We start from the raw sequence: 23,571 nt of genomic DNA on the forward strand, positions 1-23,571 counted from the left end.
TTTAAAAACAAAAATAAGTAATTTATTGATATACATTAATTATCTTGAGATTACAGTTACAGTTTTGGCATAGTATGGCAAAACCAGCTCTTCTTGGATTCTCTTTTTTTTTATTATTCAGAAAAGTCTCAGCAGTCCACACCACATCTCTAGCAATCCAGAATGGGCAGTTCATTTTTATAAATTAATAGTTGTCCATGTTGGATTTGCTGCAGAACTGTTCAGGTATTATTTTTTTTTTTTTGCTGCCATTCGATCAACAGGATAAGATGCATCCTGTAGAAAAGCTTATTTGGTGTTAGCTTGCAGTTGAGTGTAATTATGCAGAAAAAGGAGACTTTGGTGAGCTTGTACTCAAAATGTTGGGACCGATATGGACGAAGGTTTGTGGGACCTCAGAAAGAGAAGTATTTGGTGAACCACTCCTGTTTTTGAGGGTCTTGTCCATCAGGCCCGGTTTCAATAACCCTCTGCTCAGCTGGAGTCCTGAAACAAAAGTACAAGATAAATAAAAGCAGGAATCTTGAGAGAGAGGGGGGAAATAAAGTTAAGGAAGAAATTTTTTGACACTATCAATATTTTTTTTATTGCGTTTATAAGGTTAGAATGCATTTACCAATTTTTTTTTGTAAAAGTGGGCAGAACAATTTTTAACTTTACCATGCAAGGCTTCAGGTGTCCACATCTTCTAATTATAGTGTATGCTATTGTATACTACACATTTTGGCAATTATTATATTTATTATATAGTATTATTTAATGTGATTTATAGTATTTCATAATATTTCAAATTAGCGTTAATATTTGCTTGTATTTACCAAGCGGCAACCTTCTGCTCCTTCTAAAAACCAACACGGAAATGACTAGAACTATAATTCATCGACTGACTGCTGGAGGCTGGCTCCAAAAGGACAGAGTCAATCCCATAGACTCCCCATGTTAAAATGCCCAACTTTACAGCAGAAAAAAACATGTTTACAGCCTGGTACCAAAAATTATTTTGGACTATATAGCTAATTTTGCCTATCGTGACAACTGTGAGGGGGAGGGATTTTTTTTCTATAAAACTCATCTGTTTAAATTCTATTAAGCCTTAAAGTTCTGCATAATTATGGGCTTAGCCACTTGAGTGACAGTTGGATTGCTGCTCTTATTCACCACCGTTGAGCTAAGTAGGGATGGTTTGAGCAACCAGCACCCGCTTTTTTGCCCATTTTCGATTATCCGGGAGTGACGTGCAGCCAAGATGGCTATGGCCATCTCTGCCTATTTTTGGCTTCAAAAACGCTCTTCGGAAACCAATAGGTGACGTCACGGACACTACGTCCATGTTTTTATACAGTCTATGGTATTTAAGTATACATTTGCATTTTATAAAATTTGTAACAATTTATGTTTTAATAGTTTGAATTAATAACACCTTGAGTTAAAAACCTTAACTACATTAAAAAATTTCAGACCATGTTTTACAATATGAGATGATTCATCTCAGAACAGAAGATGCACCATATACAAAGAATTTTGAAGTTGCTTTGGATAAAAGCATATAATCAATGAAAAATATGTAATTATATATTATTAATTCTCCACATGAACATAGGACATACATTTAGTTTTGTATTAATCTATCTCAAAAAGAAAAAAAAAAGTTCCCAGGAGTTTTCTGGATTGGCTTTTTTGCGGGTGATTACCTGATGTGCTGGTTGTAGTTGACTTTAGGTGGTGGCTGATGTCGCACCACTTGTGAAGGTGGGCGGCTCTGTCTGATAGAGGAGGCTCTGTGTTCAGAATGAGGGGAGGTGGGTGTGTGTGTCCTTGTTAGGGTGTTCCCTCGCCCGCACTGTTCCAGACTACCACGCTCCATAACTGGTGAGCATTTGGCCTTCGGTGACCCCACATCATACGAGCAGAGGTTTGGGATGCTAGTTTCCTCAACCCCTTTTTTCTATAAACAAGGCAACAGATCAAGTCCAAGCTGTAATAATCATGTTCTTTTAGTTTTTGTATGATACTAGATGAATGGACTGGGATTTGAAAAAGTGTAAATGAGTGCTACCTTCATAGTAGGTGTGAGGGTCCCTGCTTGTGTCCTAGAGTCATAAGGCTTCAATATTTCATCGCTGCACTGAGTTGGATGCTGGGATAGCTGGTGGAGGTCCTCCTGAAAGGAAAATAAAAATGATGTGATGAGACAGAAGGCTACTAGCGTCTTGTGTCTCGTACTTGTCTGTGTATGTGCATGTCTAACCACTAGACTTTTGATGAGTTGGTCTCTCTCGCTGAGCTTGTCCTGTAGTTTAGCAATTGTGTGCAGGTCTTCTACTCTCCTCTTCCCCCTTTCTTCCCTTTCTCTCAACCTACAATCATAAAATACAAGCACACAAAGCAGACACAAATATTAATTAAATGCAACACTTGAACTGTTTTAGTAAAGAAAAGAAAAAAAGTCCAAATGTTTAGAGAATAATCTCACAATTAGATTAGAATAGACAATAAAGGTGTAGCATTCTATCATTAATCATTACAAAATCTTATGTCTTTATTCTCATGTTACGATTTATTTTCAAAAATATTTGAAAGTTTTATTTACCAGGAAAATGCAACCTTTATTTTCATAATGTTTTGATTTTATTCTTTAAATCTAATTTTTTATTTTAATATGGCACTAAAACACTGTAAAACTTGTATTATTGACATAACATGACATGCTTATATAGATAATATGAATCATTCTAACGGAACCTTCTGTATTTGAACTGTACTTTGTTGTAGAACTATAAGGTATTGTGCAACTTTTTTGAAATGAGTAATTATGACTCTGTTATATGATGCAGTACAATGTTAAGCAGTGGTAAAATATAGGAAAATGTGTTAAACAGACCTGTAAGCACTGCATTTTTATGGCGATTATTATTAAATTAGCCAATATATTTCATTAAATAGCATGCAGTGTGTGGAATTTTACTCGCTTCAGTTCTATGGAAATATGAAGGAAATCCAAGTCACAAGACATTGCCATATATTGTCTTGCTTGGGTTAATTCTGTACGTATGTATGGTTTGCGTTTTGCATTATTGATGTGGGAGGAGTAGGTACTCTGTTTCCAAGGCAACTATGCGGGCCTGTAGTCGTGTTTGGGCGTTGGTGAAGTCTGATAGTATGGTCTGGATCTCCATTCTGTGCTCTCTCTTCACACTCTCCATGTCATTCCTGTGATCCGACCCAACTGCTTTACCCGCCTCATCATGTTCCTCTGAGAAACTGCACATCAGACACAATACATCAATATCACGCATGTATATTCTACTTTGTTCTCAGGCCTACAGCAGATATTAGATTTACTTCGCCTTACACGTCACAGCATGTGGTTGGTGCCTTTACGCTTTTCCAGGAGCAGAGAGATCTGAAAACTCTAATAACTGGCAAAGTGAACAATGTTTTAAATGGCATTGTTACTATACTACATTGTCTGCCTACAAATTAAATTTATAAGTCCTATGAGTTTTGAAAAGAGATTTAAAAGCTATTTTAATTTAATTCAGATTCTTCATGCCATCACAAGATGCCAGTAGTTATTTAATATGTCACAAATAAAACTGGTTTCAATCGATTAGAACATGACATTGAATTTAATAAACTTGAATAAAATCAAATTATTTTAGAGGACAAAAGTAATAATAAACTGCCCAAAGCCAATGTGCAAATGACATGAATATCAACAAGATCAGCTGAACATGCATGTCTTCTCTGCATCCTATAGAGTGCTATACAGTTGTTACTGTTGAGAAACATTTACTTGATGTGGACGTTTATGTTAGTGTTTCCTGGTTTGACACCAGCAGGTTTAAAGGGTTAGTTCTCTCTCTCTCTCTCTCTCTCAATCTCAAAAAAAAAAAAAACTGTCATAATTTTCTTACTCTCAAACCTGTAAGAGATATTTTTTTATGAATCATAAGATATTTAAATACCTCCACTGGAAGTTCATTCCTTTAGAACTTCAAACAGTTCATAAAGACATTCTTAAATAAATTCTTATGAATTGAGCAATCAAAGTGTTCTGAAGAAACATATAGCTTGATAAGATGACCAGATTTAATGTAGACTTTTTTTCACATAAATATTTATCAATACATGCACATAGAGCACATCTAATATGGTCAACGGAAGATGGAAAATTCTCAGGTTTAATTAAAATGTTAATTTGTGTTTCTGAGATAAACATTTCATGGGTTTGGAATGACATGAGGGTAAATAATTTGAAGAACTATCCCTTTAAGGAGCTAATGCAGAGTAATTGGGAGAACTATCCCTTTAAGGAGCTAATGCAGAGTAGTGGAAACATGGAACAGTTTCAAATGGGCCCCTTGTCAGTGAATAATGGGCATAAGTAAGCAGTTCTTGACCAGAATAGCAGCAATGTGTACTACTTAGCAGTCAGTCTTGCCACTGACGCCCGTGTGAGTGTGCTTGTGGTCATCTTGTTACTGACCTCCTGTCTGCGTGCGTGTTTGAGGTCATCTTGTTACTGACCTTCCATGTGTGATTGTGCCTTTAGTTATTTTGGTACTGACCTCTTGTGTTTCTGTTTATGGTCATCTTGTTCTACTTTCTGTGCTATGACTGCACTCATGCGTTCTTTCAGATCTTCGTTCTCTCTCTTTAGCTCCTGAACCTCACTGCTCTTCTCATCCAGCTGTCTCTCTAGTGACTGTAAGCGGTTTTGCTGCTTCAGATCCTGAGGAGGAGACAAACAGGGAGAGAGAGAGACGTGGGGTGATGAACCCCTTGAGGCAGTGTATGTGTGTCTGTCTGTCTGTCTGTGTGGTTTGTATGTCTACCTGCTGCAGGGCCATCATTTGTGTGTGTGTGTGTATTTCGTTCTGAAGGTCCTCGATCTGCTGCATGTGTCTCTGGGTGACCTGTCTCACCCACTCAGTGTGCTGCTGGGTCAGCTCTGCCTTCTGCTTGTCTACACACACACACACACACACACACACACACAGTGGGAAGACACATTAGATCAGACATGCTATATGCGCTGTGTTCAGTCTTGCTCTACTTTAGTCGGTGGCACAAGATGGTGCTGTTGTGCCAAATGCAATACATAATCATCAGTTCATTGTAAAAGAATACGATTTTTTCACACAAACCTTACCTTCTATTATATACTTTACTCATTATGACAGATAATGACAGTACTTACAATTACAATTACAATGTTCTAATAAAGCATTTAGAATATTTCTGCAAATATGGCATTCAGCATATTAAAACCTTTTAATAAACAAAGATATCCCTGCTAGTCTCTTCTGTCTGCTGTTTGAATATTATTACGCTCCATTTTAGTCCTTAATTAACATTCATTCTTTTTCATATCCCTAATGACAGAAGAGTAGGTTGAATTGGAAAATATAGGCCAGTAACCTTTTTTTAAATAAGTTACATTGATTCATGTTCATTCATTTTAATGTCTGTATTAAAAAAAAAAAAATTAAATACTGAAACTAATTCAAACTGAAATGCCATGGGCCAAAACGCAAATTTAATTCTAATGTGTTGCTGATTAGCTGTATTCATGTATAGTCCACAATATTTAGTATGTGTTATTTTGTTATAATTTTGTTTATGTGAGTTGTATTAGATTATATGCACTGCCTTATGTCTTAGAGGTCCTCAACCTTTCTGATTCCATCACCCAGGGTCCCCTCATTGTCAACGTCAATATTTGAAGACACACCAAGATATTTCCATTGTATCTACACTGAAAAAGCATTAATAAAAAATAAAAAAAATTCATACATAATTATTTGTATAATTATTTAAATAAATACAGTACGTAATTTAATGTTGTTCATGGTTTCCACTTTAAACCTTTTCAGATCTAGAAATCACACATTGTTTTTATATTTTTACTTCATACAGTATATTTGGGTTGTCCAATATCAAATAAAAATGGTTCTTAAATTTTGTTAAGGGAACTAATTATATCATAGAAATGTTTTGTCTTATTTTACACCATCTTGCTGCCCCATTGGTGGTGTTTTTTGTGTCCTTTTTGTAAAATAGACTTAAAGCTGCAATCCGTAACTTTTTTTAGTTAAAAATTATCCAAAATCAATATTTGAGCAAGTACATAACCAGCCAGTGTTCAAAACCAGTGTTCGTCTTACTTTAGTCCGATTAACAACGGTTAGGTTCTAATAATGTTTTCTAATTCGAATGGTATGGGTAGGTTTTAGACTGTAAAGAAATTTTGATCTACACGCAAATACACACTATAGTCATAGTCGCAATGCTGATATTAACATTAATAATTTGAGAAAAAAAGCATAACTAATAATAATTTGCATGGTTTGATGTGATATGAGCTAATCGATCATTCGATTAAATCACCATTGGAAGCACAATTTACTATAATTATTTTTCCCTAAGTTGGTCAGAACAAAAGTGACGTTACTTACTTGTTCAGATAACAATATACAGTGAAAATTCTTATTTTGGATCATATATTCCAAAATGTAGACTAGATCGCTGATTACTAAATAGAGGATTCACACTGGTGCGGTGTCTGACAGCCACACACACTCCTCAAAACATTAGATTCATCCACGCTGGAGCCGTGCCAGAGTACAACCCACACAATGAAGATAATTCTGCAAGTAAAGGCAATTCCAGGTTTTCAAACAGAGATGGCAACAAAGAGGTAAAACCTTCAGACTGCAGTGTAAGTAGTATTATAGTATCTAAAAGTAATATATCAAGAATGTGACTATGATATTTGCAAAAACATTCTGTATGGGTTGTGATGGTTACCCAGCTGTAGTTTGTGCTGTGTGAGCAAGCGTTGTCTTTCCGACTGAAGTTCTTCATTGGCTTGTGCTTCCAGGGCCTGAAGAGCACGCTGGTGATTTAACCTTTCCACATGCAACAACTCCTCCTCTCGCTCACGCCACCCCCGCTTTGCCCTCTCCTCTTCCCTTTCTCCCGTAGCCTTTCCATCCTCCTCATCCTCATCCTCATCTTCCTCTTTTACCACCTACAGGACAACATTATATAACTAACAAAGTTCTTTCCAAAGTGTGTGTGTGTGCGTGCGCTGTAATCATTTCAATGCTTACTGTTCACTCAGTCATTGAAATTCAAAACATCACTGGACCCCAATTTCTTGAATTATATGGATGAAGCATTTTTCAAAATATCTTATTTTTTGTTCCAAATGAAGGAAGAAATAGTCAGAGGTTTGGAATAACCTGAGAGTATATGATGTTTTTTTTATGATCCCTTTAGCAGCTCTCTCAGTTAATTGTTATTTATTATTTATGATTATTCATTAGTAATGATAAATATTTTAAACATAAGAAATCTCCTGACGCACTTGTAACTGCTTCCTCATCAGTCTCTCTTTCTCTTGAATGGTGGAGTGAAGCTGAGATCTGAGCGTGCTGTTCATATCTCTCGTCTTTTGGATCTCCTGCTTCATTCGTTCCATCTCTCCATTACCGTAACGTCTCTCTCTCTCTCCTTCCATCTTCTCTGAGAGCGCTCTCCTCTCCTCCAACTACACACAAAGACAGAAAAACAATGCTGATAGCCCGAACCGTGTGTTTGGTGGGTCTGAGGAAACTGTCTGTGTGTTACCTGTGTCTGCAGTTCCTCTACTCTGTGTTGCCACTGTTGGTTCTTCTTTCTGATCTCTTCCTCTCTTTCTCTCTTCAATTCCACAATCTGATCAGAGAACTGCTTCTCAAACTGTAGCCTACACACATACATTTGCATTTAAATGAATGAAATTGCACTCTATACCCATTTTACACATTATTAGAAACTAGGGATGTCAAAGTTAACACATCGCATTTGACTAATATGTTTATACTGTATAATGGTTTAGTTTTGTTTCTCAATTTAATTGACCAATATGTGTTTGAAGACTTTGTTATGTTATTATAATTGTATCCCTACGTTTGTATTGCCTTTAATTGCCACAGTTGCTGATTGCTAAGTATCAGCATGGCTCTGGTTGATCATAAGGCATGACACATTCAGAACAACAGCACTGTTTGTTTTTGTGATACTGCCAAAAAGTCTATAAAGGGTATTAAATTATTTTAAGATTTTTATTCAATTACTGCATATTAGCACTGAGGTAAGTGCATTGTGATCTGTTGCAGAAAAATACAAAAACTAAATTCATCCATTTTGGGGCAGTAATACACGCTACGTTTGTGGTCAGTAAGACTTTTACATTTTTTGAAAGACAGGATGCGATAAACTGATCAAAACTGGTGATAAAATGTATTTATTTTTACAAATTGTATTTTATTTATTTTTACTCTATAGTTTGTACTTTACATTCAATGAATACTGAAAAAAATGTTCTCTGCAGAAAAAATGTTGTCAACATTTATACTAACAAAAAAAAATGTATTGAGCACAAAATCTAAATCTTCAAATGACTAATAAACAATCATGTGACACTGAGGACTGAAGTAATGACTGCTTCCAGCACAAGAATACATTTGTTTACAATGACACTAGTTATAATATTGCCAAATATTAAAATAACTTGTAATCTTTATTTTTTATCAAATTAAGTGCCTTGGTGGGCACACTGAGGAATCTAAATGACCCAAAAATGTATTAATAACATAATTAAAATGAATTACAATTAAATATTTTAATTAACAGACTCTATTAGAAACACACATGTAATGTGAGCAAATTTCTCTTTCTGTCCCTTCATGTCTCACTTTCATTTCACACACCTGATTCTCTCCTCTATGCTATGATTGGACTGTTGTAGAATGTCTCTCTCTTGCTGTAGAGCAGAAATCTCTGCCTGTAACACTTCCTTCTGTGCAGCAAACTCCTCCTGGGGGAGACATAAAAAGAAAGGAGGACAAGGATGGAAAGATTCATGGATGGAAGGAAAGATCCATGGATTAAGGAAGAAAAAGAAGTCGATTGGTTGCTAGGTGAATATTAACGTCTTTCTTTCCTCTGGGCGGCACAGATCTGCTGAGATCAGCAGAACCTTGTCCTGCCTTAAGGGAATTGCAGATCTGTGTATGCTTGTGTGTACGTGTGATAGAGCCGCACAGTAATGGAAAGGGACATCACTGACACTTTGTCCACATGTCAAATGGAAGAGTGTGTTGAGCAAAAAGAGCTAGAACCTGTATTTGCTGCATACTGCTGTGTGTGTTTTCCAGTTCTTCTCTCACACGTACACACTCTGGGCCACATGCTGACTGTCGCTCCACCTTTGCATACTCCTGCTCTCTCTCTCTTGCCCTTTCCTTCTCCTCTTCTCTTTCTCTCTCCAGCATCTGAATCACCCCCTCCAATTTCGCCATCTGCAAGCCAATACATCTTAAATCAGCAAAGACCTTAACAGCATGTGAAATCCACTCAAGCTTGATAATTCATGCGGCCTATACAAAGAAACTGATCTTCTGTTATAGAATAGTCTTTATTTAAAGTGCTTTCTCAAGGGGATACAATGGGGATTGTTATAGGGTGTGTCTGAATCCATTCTCTAGATAGTGGTAAGAGTAATTTTGTTTTCTTACTACACTCAGTTACCAGTAATATTGTCAAAAATAATGTTATTTAATCTGTAATGTTGTCACCATTTATGAAAATATATATATATATTTAATCACTGAGGTGTAATTTGTAATCAACTTTACTATCTTTCAAAAGTTTTTCTGCAATGTTGTTCTGTTTTTTTTATTTTTAAGAAAAGAATACTTTTATTTCATTGATCAATGTTACAAAAGGGCCAGTCATTTTCAACACTGAGAATAATAAGAAATCTATTAAAACAGAAAACTATTATAATATGATTGTCTTTAATGCATTTGTGATCAAATAAATTCATCTTGGTGACCATAAAAGACTTCTTTCAACAACTGAAAAACACTTTTGAATCATTATTGTTGATTACAAACTTGAATATAACACAGAACTTGAAGTTGTTGAAAACTAAAAAGACCCATTTTCCTTTTTCATTAATGTTCTGCAATTTTAGTTTGATTATATTTGTGCATAATGTCTGAATGCCATTTTGTTTAAAGCAGGACAAGCACATAGTTCATAATGGCACTGTTCTTTGTAACAGCTACAATGAAGAAGCCTGATGGCATGTTCAATGATCCTGTTGATAAAGAGCAAAAATATTAATGAGCTTATAAGGTGTCATAGGAAATTGAGTCATCTGTGTCTCAATATTTAAAGCAGCGGTTCTCAATGGGTGGGTCACGAACAACCTTTTTGTCCCTATAAGGTTGTGGACAACAGGTCCTATGAAAGAGAGCAGTCAGTTAGACAGCAATGTTGAAGTGATTGAAATATGAAATATAACCCATGATAGTTCTGTTTGAATATCTTGGCAATGTGAAGTTTAAGTTAATTTATGATTTCTATTCTAAATTTAGTTTTGGACAAAACCATCGCTCATGAGGATATTTTATTATCACAATAATGTCAGCAATTCAGCAGTACTGTCGCACTATGTGTCCTTCATTCTCAAAGTTCTGCTAAAGTGACAGCATGGTGCACAGCGGGAATTAGATTACCTGCCTTTCAGTCCTGTTAATTTGCTCACACAGTAACCGTTTCTGAAACAGCTTTCAGGATTCATAAATCATTTCGCACGTTCTATTTAATCCACCTGCAATGATACCGCCCACTATTTTGCAGTTGTTTGGAAGCACACATCAAATGGTATATTTATTCAGTTAAATCAGAAAAAATGCATGACATCCTATAAACGTGTAAGCAGATGAGCTTTAGTAGATCATTTTAGTACTTTTTGGGTGTAGCTGCATGCACACCTAAGGCCAGTGTTAAAAACACTTGGAAACAAATGAGCCAGAAAACCTAGCGTAAGATTTTTCAACAATTGTCCCTAGAGGCATTTTAACCTTCAACCTTATGTGCACCAACTTAGATCATTAAACACTAGGATACCACTACAATCCATATATTTAACTTGACTTAAAACAAATGGTTTTCTGATAAATAGCTGAAACTAATGCTTGCTTTACTGCAACACAGCACTAAAACAACAATCCTCTTTCTAGCTGTCACTTATTAAGCGCTATTTCGTAATCATAAACCTGTTCCAATCCTGTTGGCATATTAGATGAATCATTAGACGAAGCCTTGTGCCTTGGGCACTACAAATGTTCTTTGTGTTTTCTCATTTATCATGGTCATGTGGAGAGCTCTGGGCCTCTCAGTCTGTCTCTGTGTATTTAAGCAGAAGGACTGAGCATGTTTGTGGTGATTCATTAGTAGGTCAACAATGTTATGCAAACATATCCAAGATTGTTTTGGCTTTTAAGAGGATAAATGTAATGGTATTCTTTGCAGTAACTTACCTCCCTGTTGGACAGCTGTAGTTGGTTTTGTAGCTCTTCCCTCTCTGTCTCTAAAGCCTTTCGATCTTCTCCTCCGGTTTTCATCTGCTCCTCAATCTGTAGTCAAACCAACATAATAATACATGTATCTCTTAATTTCAAAAATATTTCAACAAAAATATCAAATTATACATCAGATATTTTTAATACTGCTTTGCCAGTTACTTTTTAAATAGTTTTAAAGACATATATTCTACATCATTGCGGCTGTTTTTATTTGTTTATCTCCCCCATCCATCCCGTACAGGAACACTTTCTTGTAGCAAAATTTTAATTTAATATAACATAACCATTTCCCACCTTTTTTAACTTTTGGAGTTAGCTCTACAAAAATAGAACATTTATTTAAGGTAATTCTAAACCTTCTTTTTTCCTTTTGTGGATCACAAGCCAAGATTCTGAGCAGAATTTTGCTCAATGCCATTGAACAAAATAAGGTTTCCAGCAAAATAATTATCTACTTATATTTCAGTCTTTTACTTTAGAACCACATGAGTTGTATTGACCACTTTTATAATATTTTATTGTGTTATTTTGTTCTTTATGGAATTCATTACATGAAAGAGGGTGAACATTTTCCGTGTTCCACAGAAGAAAGAAATTCATGTGAGAATGAAACAAAGCTTGAATAAATGAAGTTTTATTTTTGGTTCAACTAAACATTTAAATAGGCTGTTTTAGCTTCGGTGCCTTTAAGACTTTTTATGCGACTTGTTATGATATGATGGCTAATCTCTGAATGTTCATAAGGATGGGCCAAGTTTCTGAATGCAGAATATGCGTCATATGTTAATGTGATTCTGGTTTCAGAATGACCCATTTTTGCAGCTTAGTTTCCATAATTGGACTGAATGGACTTGGGCTTGGAGATTTGCATTGTGAATAATAACGTGTGTCTATAAACAAAGCACAAAGAAAATTATTTTTATTTCCCTGTAACAATAAAGCCACACTAATATAGATGGGTAAGCATACAGATTATACTAGTTATATATTCTTTTAGAATATTCCTAAAATCCCATTTTCAGTCTCTGTCTTTTGTTATTGGAAGACATTTATATTTTGTTAGACATTAAAATATTTACCAATCGATTCAAATCAGAAAGTCATTTCCGATTGCTCACCTTTCACTCTTGTAGTAACAGGAGCAAATGAGAAGGTATAATGTTCTTAAGCAAAGCTAGTGTGTCTGCAAGTGCAAACCACAGTTGAAATCTGTCTTACCTGCTGTGTCTTCTTTTTCTCTGCATCCAGCATTGCATGTGCTTGCCGCAGCTCACTGGCATGTTTGCGTATCACTTCTTCAAGTGCTTTCCGAAGTTGCTCTTTCAGCCTTACTTTCTCTTCTTCCATCTTCTGCTGAACCTCTTTCTTCTCTTCTTCCAGCTCCTGTCTGTCATTCTTTCTTTCGTTCTCCACCTCCTGCTGAAGGCGTCTGATCTCCTCAGTGTGAGCTCGCTGCAGCTCCAGACGCATAGAGGATAGAGCATCTGCATGCTGAAACACACACATGATTCTTAATGACATAAAACTGTAATCCTGTAGTTCCAAAAGAATGACACTACGCTTTTTAAGCCTCTGGTGTGTCAGTTGTGATGGTTTAAGATGTTTAAAGGGCTTGGCTGATCTTTCTCTGCATACAAACGCTTTTCAGAGAACATTTTATAGTCTGCTTTATTCGTTTGTATTTGTGTGTCTGAGATGGCAGGCCTCATTTGGGATGTGATTTCATACAATTTCACCGTGTGAACCGTTTATGTTTTCTTGTATGTTAGACGTGCAGTAGAGAACAGTACAGCTGATTAAAAACAGTAGCGCGTTTTTCAGAATTTTTCGGTCTGAGATGAATTTTAGGTAGATTTCTTCCACTGGCTCTCAGTAAATATTATTATTTTTATTTTTATTAGTATTAGTTGATGTTGGATATTTAATTGTGCATGTTCATTTTTCCTATTTTTACTTTTAGATTAGGTTTGCTCTAATCTAATGCTCTTTTAAATCCTTAAAACACTAATAATTGTAAACTGTAATCTTCAGCAAATCACAGTAATTTCTATAGTGTATTATTTTATTTGTGATGCCTAAATTCCCTTAAAAAATGTTTTGTTTTTTATTTTAATTCATTTAAGCTAAAAAGTATTGTGCTGTTAATATGCCATCTATCAGTTATTACAGTATTCATTCATATTTTGAATGAGCTTTAATTTTTACATTTTTTAGTTTTAATTTTAATTTTAGTTTAAGTTTTCTTAATTTTGTGATGTGCCTTTGTCATTTCATTTGTTTTTAAGATTCTGTTTAACTTAGCTTATGTTTATTTCTGTTTTAGTCATTTTTATTGCATCTAGTTGACAGTGTAATAATATTAGGGTAATATTGTTAACTATTTTTGTTTCAGTTCAAGTTTTTCTTTTAACATTTTAATAATATTTTAGTAATATTTCATGTTATTTCAGCTTTTTCCATTCACTGAAAATTATTTTTAATCATCTTAGTTAACAATATTAACACTGCTTACACACCCCCAACTAAGGGCTAAATTAAATGTAATGATGACATTGTGGTGCTGTTCATGTGCATTCAACTTAGAAATACAATCCTTCATACATGACTTGAATGGCTTGCCTGTTTAAGCATGCGAGCGTGGTCATTGGATCGGCCACTGTTCTGAAGCTCCAGCTCTTTGTTTCTAATGTTGAGACGACTCAGTTGAGACCTTAGCTCTTCCACTTCAGCAGAGACCCTCACCTGAGATGAACTCTGGCTCATTAACTCCTCTGCAGAAATGAGAAAGATGGTAATTAGATCAAAGGAAGCAGAACAATCAGTGAACAAGCTGGTGATCTCAAGTGTCATATGACAAAAGCAATAATTTCTACAGAGATGTAAAAATAAACACGGGAACAATTAACATTAAACAGACTGTAAACGATAACTGCTGACAGTAAACTGTCAACTTATTTACTTCTAAAAAGGCAGATGTTTATATTGTAATAAAGGCTTTTTAATGAATGTTAAATTACTAATCTAAAAAAAAAACAATCATGCCATGTAATCCTATGCTTAAATTCTGTAAACATGTATTTTTCTATACCATCAGAGCAATTTAAGCTCGAAGTACCACAATTATGCTTTAGCTTTGTTTCCTGAGAAACAAGACAGATGCAGTGCAATGGAACGGAACAGAATGCTCAGATCTCGAGACAGCGAAAACAGGGCACTTATGCTGGGAGACTGAAAAAAGAGGTGTGACGCAAAAGGCAAAGACGTCCATCTGACACATGTCTGCGTGGACCAACAATTATAGAAATAGAACTGAAAAAACACTGAAAATATGTCTTGTGTAAATGGCTCCTTAAGCTACCTTGGACAGACTGACAAACTTGATTGCAAAGTGAACGTCTGTGGCTTCTGTTCAGTGATATGGAATTAAAACTAACTTTTTATTTTGTCTATTAAATTATTTAATAGACTCTCTTTGAAATATCTTCTACCAACTATTGATTTTGAAAGATTAAAGCTATTAGTTTATTATTACTAAATAATTATTTAGCATATCTGATTAATTTGATTTCCAATGATGACAAATGTAAGTACAAAAGCCTTTTACTGATCTGCACTGTGTATGTGCACCTGACTTGCTCTGTAGCTCATTCTCTTGCAGTAATAATCGTTCTTTGGCTACAGCTAACTCCTCCTCTGCCTTCTTTGCCTCAGCCTCAGCCTCGGCCACCCGGTGACGCCCATCCTCCAACTGCTCCTCAAGGTCCTGTAAAAGAAATGAGTAACACAAATCAGCATAATTATTACAACTGCTTAAACTTAAGCTGGGTATACACTACACAATTTACAAATTCATTGAATTAATGCTCCATTCAATCGTTTGCACGTAACATGACGGATCAGCGACTGAGGGTCACACATGATACAATATTTCAATATTTCTGTCTTGTGTAAAAAATACAGCAATGTAGACTATGACTCCTCCCCCTGAAATTTCCCTTGCCCTGTATCTTGCTCTCTCATTGGCTGTAGGTCATTGATGATGACATTTCCAGTCAAAATACATTGCAAGGCTCTGAGCATCGGCATCGTATCTGCACTTCTCTCAGATCACCTCATTCAATCAATCGTCACTCATGTGAATGAGCACGGATCTGCCTCAGATTTTAGCCTTTTGTTCACAATTTACAGCCTAAAATTGTGTAGTCTATATCCGGAATTAGGGTTAGAAGGGATATTAGGGGTTTATTAGGGGTTAGAATCCCTAACCATAGGTATTAACCTACAAAGCCTAACTTGTACTGTTTGTGATATGCACATGAAATGATATTATCTTAGTTTTTTCCAACTTAACAAATAAAGTTAAGAATGTGTTGTATTCCTATTTTGTATTTCCTAACAATGTTATTTTTTTAATTATTGTTTTTTCTTTGGAAGCCTGTCATTTTCTTCTGAAGAAAAAAAAAAAGTGTGATTTTTTTTCAAGAATTATGCTTAGGAACAGTCTTATGAACTTCCTAGAATTTATGTTAATACCGTATTCACTTTCTTAACCACTTTCTTTAGAAGAATTAATGAGAATATCACACTAACTAACCAGAACACCATAGAGACCACATAGCAACACACTAAAAACCACTGCAAACACCTCAGAAACTGCATTGCAACCACCTGACAACCACCCTAGCACCACTCACACTTTCTAAAAAATTTAGTTGTCCATTATTCTGCAGGACCCTGTTATTGAATGATCCTGCGGCAGAAATGAACAACCGTAATGGTATCATCTGTCAGGCCCATGATGACTTTAATCAGTCAATTCTGGCCGCCCCATGAACACTTTGAGCCCACAAACCTTTGATTACATCACAGCAGCGGCTCTGAGTTTGCAGATCTGAGGTGCCTCTGATTAATTTTCTGTGAAGGATGTCATGCCAGAGCAGAGAGGGTGTTACTCATCTCTCTCTGTGCCTGGCATTTTTAGGCACATCTAATGCGCATTAGCCGCAGTGTATGTAAAAAGCTGCATCGGAGACGGAGGAGTCAATGTTGCATGCCTAGCAACTCTTACTGATTTAATCACTTGGCTTTATCCTGTACTAAATACTAAGTGTAACGACTTACTTTTGTGTCCCATTTAAAAAAGCCGATGTTATTTTTATATTCTGCAGGTTCCGTGCAGACTTTGTTGTATAAAAAACAACTACAGATCTGTGGGGTATTGTCACGGACTGTTTAAGTCTGGTATGCCATCTGTTTCTACACAGCTGTGTGTGTCTGAGTGATGGTAATTGTGGGTGTTTGTCTGGTCCCTCTAATCTCTGTCTCAATTAGATTCGGAAGTGTCAGTCACAGCAGTAATTACTGCCCCCTTACACTGAGACGAACACCCCGCTGAAAGGTCAGTTACACATGGTCAGTCAAGTGAATTTATGTGAAATGTCTTGTAAAGCAATACTGGATTGTGTGTACACAATGAGTGTTTTGTTTTTGCTATGCATAAATAGAAACATTTATATTCGCCACATACATCTTCATGAATTATCAGGCCTGGAAATCATAATTTTCAGTTTTTCCATGTTAATAATGTAATGTGAGCTTGTGTTTGACATTTTTTGTGTGTCAAATTTCATATTCAGTTTTTTTTTTTTTTTTTTTTTTATATCATTTGAATTTCATTAAACCAAATTATTCTCACTTTTGGCTGCTTCTGTCTCCACACCGGATCACCTTTATATTTATTTTGGCATATGTTGTATGTCGGATAACAAAAGTAAAATCTAAATATACTGAATGTCTATTATATTTATACTGTGTATTAAATAGAACAATACTTAAATATATATATATATATATATATATATATATATATATATATATACAAAGAGAGAGAGAGAGAGAGAGAGAGAGAGAGAGAAAGAGAGAGAGAGAAAGGGAGAGATTTTTTTAAATAAATAATAATAAAAAGAAAGATAAGAAACCATATATATATATATATATATATATATATATATATATATATATATATATATATATATATATATATATATATATATATATATATATATATATATATATATATATATATATATATATATATTTAATTACACATAGGCATAAGTTTGGGCCCTGTTGGACCCACATGTGTACCTCTACTCTCTCCTGAAGTTTGCTGCAATGTCTGTTGCTCTCATTCAACCTCTGTTCTTGAACCTCCAAGTCCGTCTCTGCTTTCCTCAGCCTCTGCTGAAGTGTTGCATTCTGGGACTTGCGGTTTTCTTGCTCCCTCTGGTGCCACTGATTGATGTGTTCATTGAGGCTCTTTTGTAGTGTCTTCTCAGCTGCCTTTTGCTCCTCCCTCCTCTCTTCTTCAATCTCTTTTGCTCTCTTCTTCCAGTCATCCACATCTCTCTTCCATTCCTTCTCTGTTCTCTCTTTCTCCTCCTTCAGAGCCTGTAGCTCCTTTCTTACCATTTTCAACCTTTCTTCACACTGCTCCTCTACTCGTTGTCTTTCCTGTGACTCGCGATTCCTCTCCTCCATCTCTCTCTTCCTCTCCTCCTCCACTCTATTCATTTTCTCCTCCTCCTCTCTCTCTCTCTCTTCATCTCTGGCTCTACGTAGCTCTTGGCACTCATTCTCCAAGCGCTTGTTTTCCTCCTGTGTTTGTTGCAGTAATTTGTGTTGGTTGTCTCTATCTGTCTGCAGGTTCTGATAGTCTCTGCGCAGATCTGATGTCTCTTGGGTTAACATGGCTATGCGCTCCGCATACTCTATTTCAGCCCTCTGTCCACGCTCCTCCACCTGAAATGGATACACATCCACAAATCCTAAGAAAATGAAGTGATTCTCTCCATGTTAATATACTTATTTTAATATACTTATAATGAGTCAATTACAAAATACGTGTTTATATGTGACCATTTATGTTTTTACTTCCTCTACGGTGGCCTGCAGCTCTAGAAGGCGTGTCCTCAGAATAAATGCTGACTCCTCCTCTTCTTCATCCTGATCTGTGGTTGGCTGGAGGCTGCCCTGCGTCTCCGTGGCAACACGGCGTAGTGACTGCAGAGTTGCCTCTTGCTCCTCATTCTTAGTGTTTAAAGAATATATCACCTATGCATAAAACACACACATAAATAGAATTAAGAAGTGTTCATTGAAAGATTATTTGGGGGAAACAAAAATGGTTCTTCTGTTGCTGCGAAACCCCCCTCTTGGAACCTTTATTTGTAAGAGTGTAGCTCCAGGCCTATAGCACAAAACAAAAAGTCTTGTTCTCACTGATGAAATCTTTCACCTCTCCGATTGAATCAGTCACACACCCACAGTCTGCAGTAACTGAGCTGCAGTTTATCTAGTACATGTGTGTCTGTTTATGCTCTGCAGATGTCTGTGTTAACCTTCTATGAGTGCTCAGGATTGTTTGTTCCCCCCTCCCCCCAAATTAAGGTCTGTCCCACTTCAGGATGTCTCGACTTTATCCAACAATTCTGACATAATCTGTTGAATCGGTATAATAAGAAACCACAATTCCCACTTCCCACATGATGTGCACAGCTCAATAACCTTATAACATAGTCTCCATTACAAAAAAAGTAACATTCTGTGAAGTTTGCACGTTTTCAAGAAATAATTAATTGACACCTAAGATTAAACATTAATTGCACCCTTTCTGCAGTAAATTAAACAATTACAGTGTGATGACTTTATTCTTGAAGCTAAATCACACATATTATTCCAAATACAAATGCTATTGTTTGTACGGAGATTGTATTGTTTATATTATAGATAATAATAATAATGATTTAAAAGAAAATTAAAATAAACCAAAGATAACAAAGATGCAATATTTTATAATTTAATAGTAATAATGAGGACAAAAAAAAGTAATTGGATCACGTATAATACAGTGTCATTTCACTGTGATGAACAACATATACCCTACATAAGAGAGGGGTGAGAATAAGAAGAATTTGCAATAACAATATAAATCCCATTACTCCCCAGGAAGTATATTTATATCAAAGAAATATGATAATAAGGGCTGGCAGACATACTGTAAGAGAATTTATGGGAACCTCTAATTGAATATTTAATCTTTTCCAAGTGTAAGTATAATATAAAATCCTGAAGTGTAATGCTTTAGGCAGATTTGTAGATTTCCTATGTAGTAAAACTTGTCTGTGAGCCAATAAGGATGTAAAAGCAATAATGTTTAGTTGTCTTTACTCGATTCATCGCCTGGTACTCCCATTCACTCTACGTAGGGCATTCTTCCAAAGTTCCTCTGAAAATACTACTCCGAGCTCTTTCTCCCATCTACTTCTAATTTAGTCTGTGCCTTCACTATAAAGACATGATAATTGTATATATTCTTGAAATAAAGCCTCGTAGATGAAAATGTACTTCTAAAGGAGTCAGCAAAAGACTTTGAGGGAATGCTTGGGAATGATGGGCTCTGGTCATTTACAAAATGATGTATCTGAAAATAACTGAAAAGGACAGTTTGATTAAGATTGAATTTGGAATGCAGATCATTAAAACTTCGCCAAAGATCGAAAAACTGAGCAAAGCCCTTATCTTGCCACTGTTTAAGTGCAGAGATTAGTTTGGCAAGGAGGACTGCATGTTTATTTCATATTGGGCTCTGAAGCAAAAGTACTTCAAATGCTGACCAAATGCTGAGTCCATTTTTTTAAGAATGAAGGGAACAACTGGATTTCTTGTGTGTTATGCTATTTAAATAGGTAAACTAGATGTTACCAGGGCATGTAAAGAGGTTACTGCCCAGCATTTAGATTCTGTTTCAAACCAATCGATATCTGCTGGTAAATGCATTCAATAGATTATCTTTTGGACATTACCTGCCCAATAATATTATAAAAAGTTAGGTTTCACTCTTATTTTTTTGGAGAAACTCTTTCAAAATCTAGGGGTCTTCCCATCCCATAAAAAACTGGAAATAAGTTTATCTAATGTGTTGAAAAGGGCTTTAGATAAAAGATAGGGAGGCACTGAAATAGATATAAAAATCTAGGGAAAAATGTCATTTTAACCCAGTTCACTCTGCCAACCAAAGACAAATGGAGAATCCTCCATTTAAGAAGATCAGATTTAAGTTTAATCAATAGAGTAAAATTATTTTCATATAGTCCTTAAAAGTTCTGTATCATACTAACACCCAGATAATTAAACTCAGATATTTCCATGCGAAAGGGAAACACAGAGTCAGGAATATGCCTGGCAAGTGTATTAATAAGCATGAATTCACTTTTGGAGATATTCAACTTGTAGCCCGATAAGGTCCCAAAATTGTGCAAGACTTTGACAATATCATTGATGCCCGATAAAAGATCTGAAATGTAAAGAAGCAGGTCATCTGCATATAATGAGAGCTTATGTTCGACACCCCATTTTATATGCCATGAATTGTAAATAAAAGGGGGCTTAATGGGCACAAATAAAAAAATATACCTCAATTTATTAGTAACAATGAAAGCAACTGTAGATGTTTATGACAGACAGATCCATCCAAAAAATCTGGTGCTGAATACAAACCTATCCATATCTAACGAAAGACAATCCCATTCCATTCTATAAAATGTGTTTTCAGCATCTAATGATACTACAATTTCAGGGGTGTCTTGAGATGGGGAGGTGTAAAGAAGATTTAAGAGGCGACGAATGTTGGGAAATTTGTGCAGACCTTTTATAAAACCAGTATGATTTGTTGAGATGATACTGACTAGGGGAGACTCTAAACGAATAGCCAGTAATTTTGCTATAGTTTTGACATCTGCATTTAACAAAGAAATTGGTCGATATGAGCTTCATTGTGTTGGTTCTTTCTGTGGCTTTAACAAAAGTGTAATCAATGCTTTAGTAAGGGACTTTTGCAGAGTTCCTTGAGATAGGAGTGGAGTGGAGATAATTTAGCAAAAAACTTCTTATAAAATTTGATGGGAAAGCCATCGGGGCCGGGTGCCTTGCCGCTCTGCAATGTTAATATGACCTCAGATATTCCTCACTAGAGCTGAAGATCTTTAACCAAACCCGATGGGTTCGGACGAGTTCGGGCTTAATTTCTATCATTTTATAATTAATTTATATCATGGGCTTGGGCTTGCACGGTAAATGAGCGGTCATGTGATGCGTTTCAATTAGCGCGAAAAAGATACGAAAATGGATGCTGAGTAGATGTAACGGAGGCTTGCCTCTGGCGATTACGTTTTGGTTGCAACAGCAACTAAAGCAAAGTCTGAGTTGTGGAAAAGTTTTGACTAGTTTTGACTTGAAAAGTTCTGATTGTGGAGAGAAGTGGTAAAGCAAATCCAACGGAGCGTTTATTTTAATTTCGTTACTACAAATACCGATCTTAATTTAGAATTTATCTTCATTTAATTTGTTAAGAAAGACTAATTTTTATTAAGTGTATGCCTAGGCCTATTTAGAGAGCTGAGATGTTACGATGTTACAGATAACTTATTTTATTTCTTTCTTCCAACTTCCAAGTGGCCTATAGCCTACGTTAGTCATTAATAAATTATGTTAAAACATGTATAAATGACTCATTCTTGACAAAAGGCAAAAGAGCTGTGTGCGTGTGTGCATTTATTTACAACTCCAGTCCACAACTTTTGGTTCTCTAGTGGTTAATAAGCAGAACTGCAGGCATCTTGTGGAAGAATATTGCAGCTGGAGCTGCTTCTCTCTGTTTATATCTATGTCGAGTCATGTAGATACTGGGCTACTCCACAGCAGTGCTGATCTTGTGCAAATTATAAAGCGTGCGCACACACACACAAAAAGATAATAAGCTGCATTATTTTTGTAAGTTACAAAAACTGCAAAGTAAACAGAACTAAATGAATTGAAAATAAAATAGCAACTCTGTACTGATAATTTTTCCAAAAAAAAAAAAAAAAACAGTTTGCAGAAAGTTTTGTTTCATGACACAGTGTAATCTGTGAGAATCGTTTGTGTATTTGAGTCTAAATATGTGTAGGCATATGAGAGAGTCCTGATATTATGTGTCACTTTGGCTATCCGTCAATGTGTCCTACCCACAAGTCCCCATGCCTGGGGTGTCATCAGATTCCCAACGTCTCACTCATCCCTCCATGGGGTCGTGTGTTACCATGACGCCTGACTGTCTGTCGTTAATCGCCACCGCAGCAGGGCTGGACATTCCATATGATAAACTGCCAGGAAGTCACTGTCTCCTCTTCACTCACCCGTCTCTCTTTCTCCACCTCTTTTCCTGTCCTCCATAGTGTTTAAGCCAACCACCTTCTCTCTCTCTCTTTCTCTCTCTCTTTCTCTCTTTCTCTCTCTCTCTCTCTCTCTCTGTCCCCAGACTCCCCTTTATAACTTTCACCTTCGTTCTATTCCCTGCCTCTCTCTCTCTCTCAGTCCTTGAACATAAACTCTAATTTTTACTGTGCATAGAATAAAAGGGAAAGTAATGTCATATCTGTATGACTGAAATGTCTGCTAGCTTTATATAGAGCAACAGCACTCATAACCTAACTAGCAGACGGAATGGATTGAGGCAGAGAGAAAAGTAAGATAAACACCAGATTATAGGAATAGATGTTTTTGTTTACAAAACTTACTATTTTAAATAGAAAGTGCTGAAATACCTGTATCCCTCTATCTATTTGTCCTTGTTTTCATTCTCTGCAAATATGGCACCCTGCCTGACTAAGATCCATACTAATGAAATCTGATACATACTGTCTTGCTTTCCTTCTCCCTTCTTAACAAACACAAATGATAGAAGCATCTGTGTCTGTTTCTCTACCCATTTGTCCGCATTTCAAAAATTGCTTATGACAGCCATTTTTGACACGGCTAGTGAATTTATTGAGTTTGCATTTGCATGTGTGAAGGCCTGTTTACATGAAGAACAATATCTATAAAGATAAATTCCACTCCAACACATGATAAAAATCAGTTTTTTCTAAGCACGTGCTGGTTTAAAAGCTGTTTAAAGTCAAATAGATTCAGTCAATAGTTAGCATTTATCAGCTAATAAAACATTCTGAAAGTTGTTCCAACAATACCATTCATCTGATTCGTTATACTGTGGACTTCCTTATTTTCATATATTTAGAGTGATTATTAAAACTTCATAGTTAGT

At 35.9% G+C, this 23,571-nt stretch overlaps 1 protein-coding gene across 1 annotated transcript in view; it reads right to left on the reverse strand.

The window, feature by feature from the left end:
• The window catches only part of fam184b (family with sequence similarity 184 member B), a 31,114-nt gene continuing 7,543 nt past the window's right edge, over positions 1–23,571 (reverse strand). Inside the window, exons 2-19 of the mRNA XM_052546195.1 lie at positions 18,363–18,542; positions 17,577–18,230; positions 15,057–15,192; positions 14,049–14,200; positions 12,648–12,920; positions 11,385–11,480; positions 9,174–9,353; positions 8,763–8,869; positions 7,639–7,756; positions 7,376–7,558; positions 6,814–7,036; positions 4,839–4,969; positions 4,572–4,735; positions 3,097–3,261; positions 2,249–2,357; positions 2,057–2,161; positions 1,692–1,945; positions 1–486 (exon numbers count right to left, since the gene is read on the reverse strand). Coding sequence (XP_052402155.1) covers positions 396–486; positions 1,692–1,945; positions 2,057–2,161; positions 2,249–2,357; positions 3,097–3,261; positions 4,572–4,735; positions 4,839–4,969; positions 6,814–7,036; positions 7,376–7,558; positions 7,639–7,756; positions 8,763–8,869; positions 9,174–9,353; positions 11,385–11,480; positions 12,648–12,920; positions 14,049–14,200; positions 15,057–15,192; positions 17,577–18,230; positions 18,363–18,542 — 3,321 coding nt within the window. The 3' untranslated portion in view covers positions 1–395. The remainder of the gene's footprint in view (positions 487–1,691; positions 1,946–2,056; positions 2,162–2,248; positions 2,358–3,096; positions 3,262–4,571; positions 4,736–4,838; positions 4,970–6,813; positions 7,037–7,375; positions 7,559–7,638; positions 7,757–8,762; positions 8,870–9,173; positions 9,354–11,384; positions 11,481–12,647; positions 12,921–14,048; positions 14,201–15,056; positions 15,193–17,576; positions 18,231–18,362; positions 18,543–23,571) is intronic.

This window comes from Carassius gibelio, chromosome B1 (genome assembly GCF_023724105.1).
Source record: "Carassius gibelio isolate Cgi1373 ecotype wild population from Czech Republic chromosome B1, carGib1.2-hapl.c, whole genome shotgun sequence".
In the NCBI taxonomy this organism is placed as follows: domain Eukaryota; kingdom Metazoa; phylum Chordata; class Actinopteri; order Cypriniformes; family Cyprinidae; genus Carassius; species Carassius gibelio.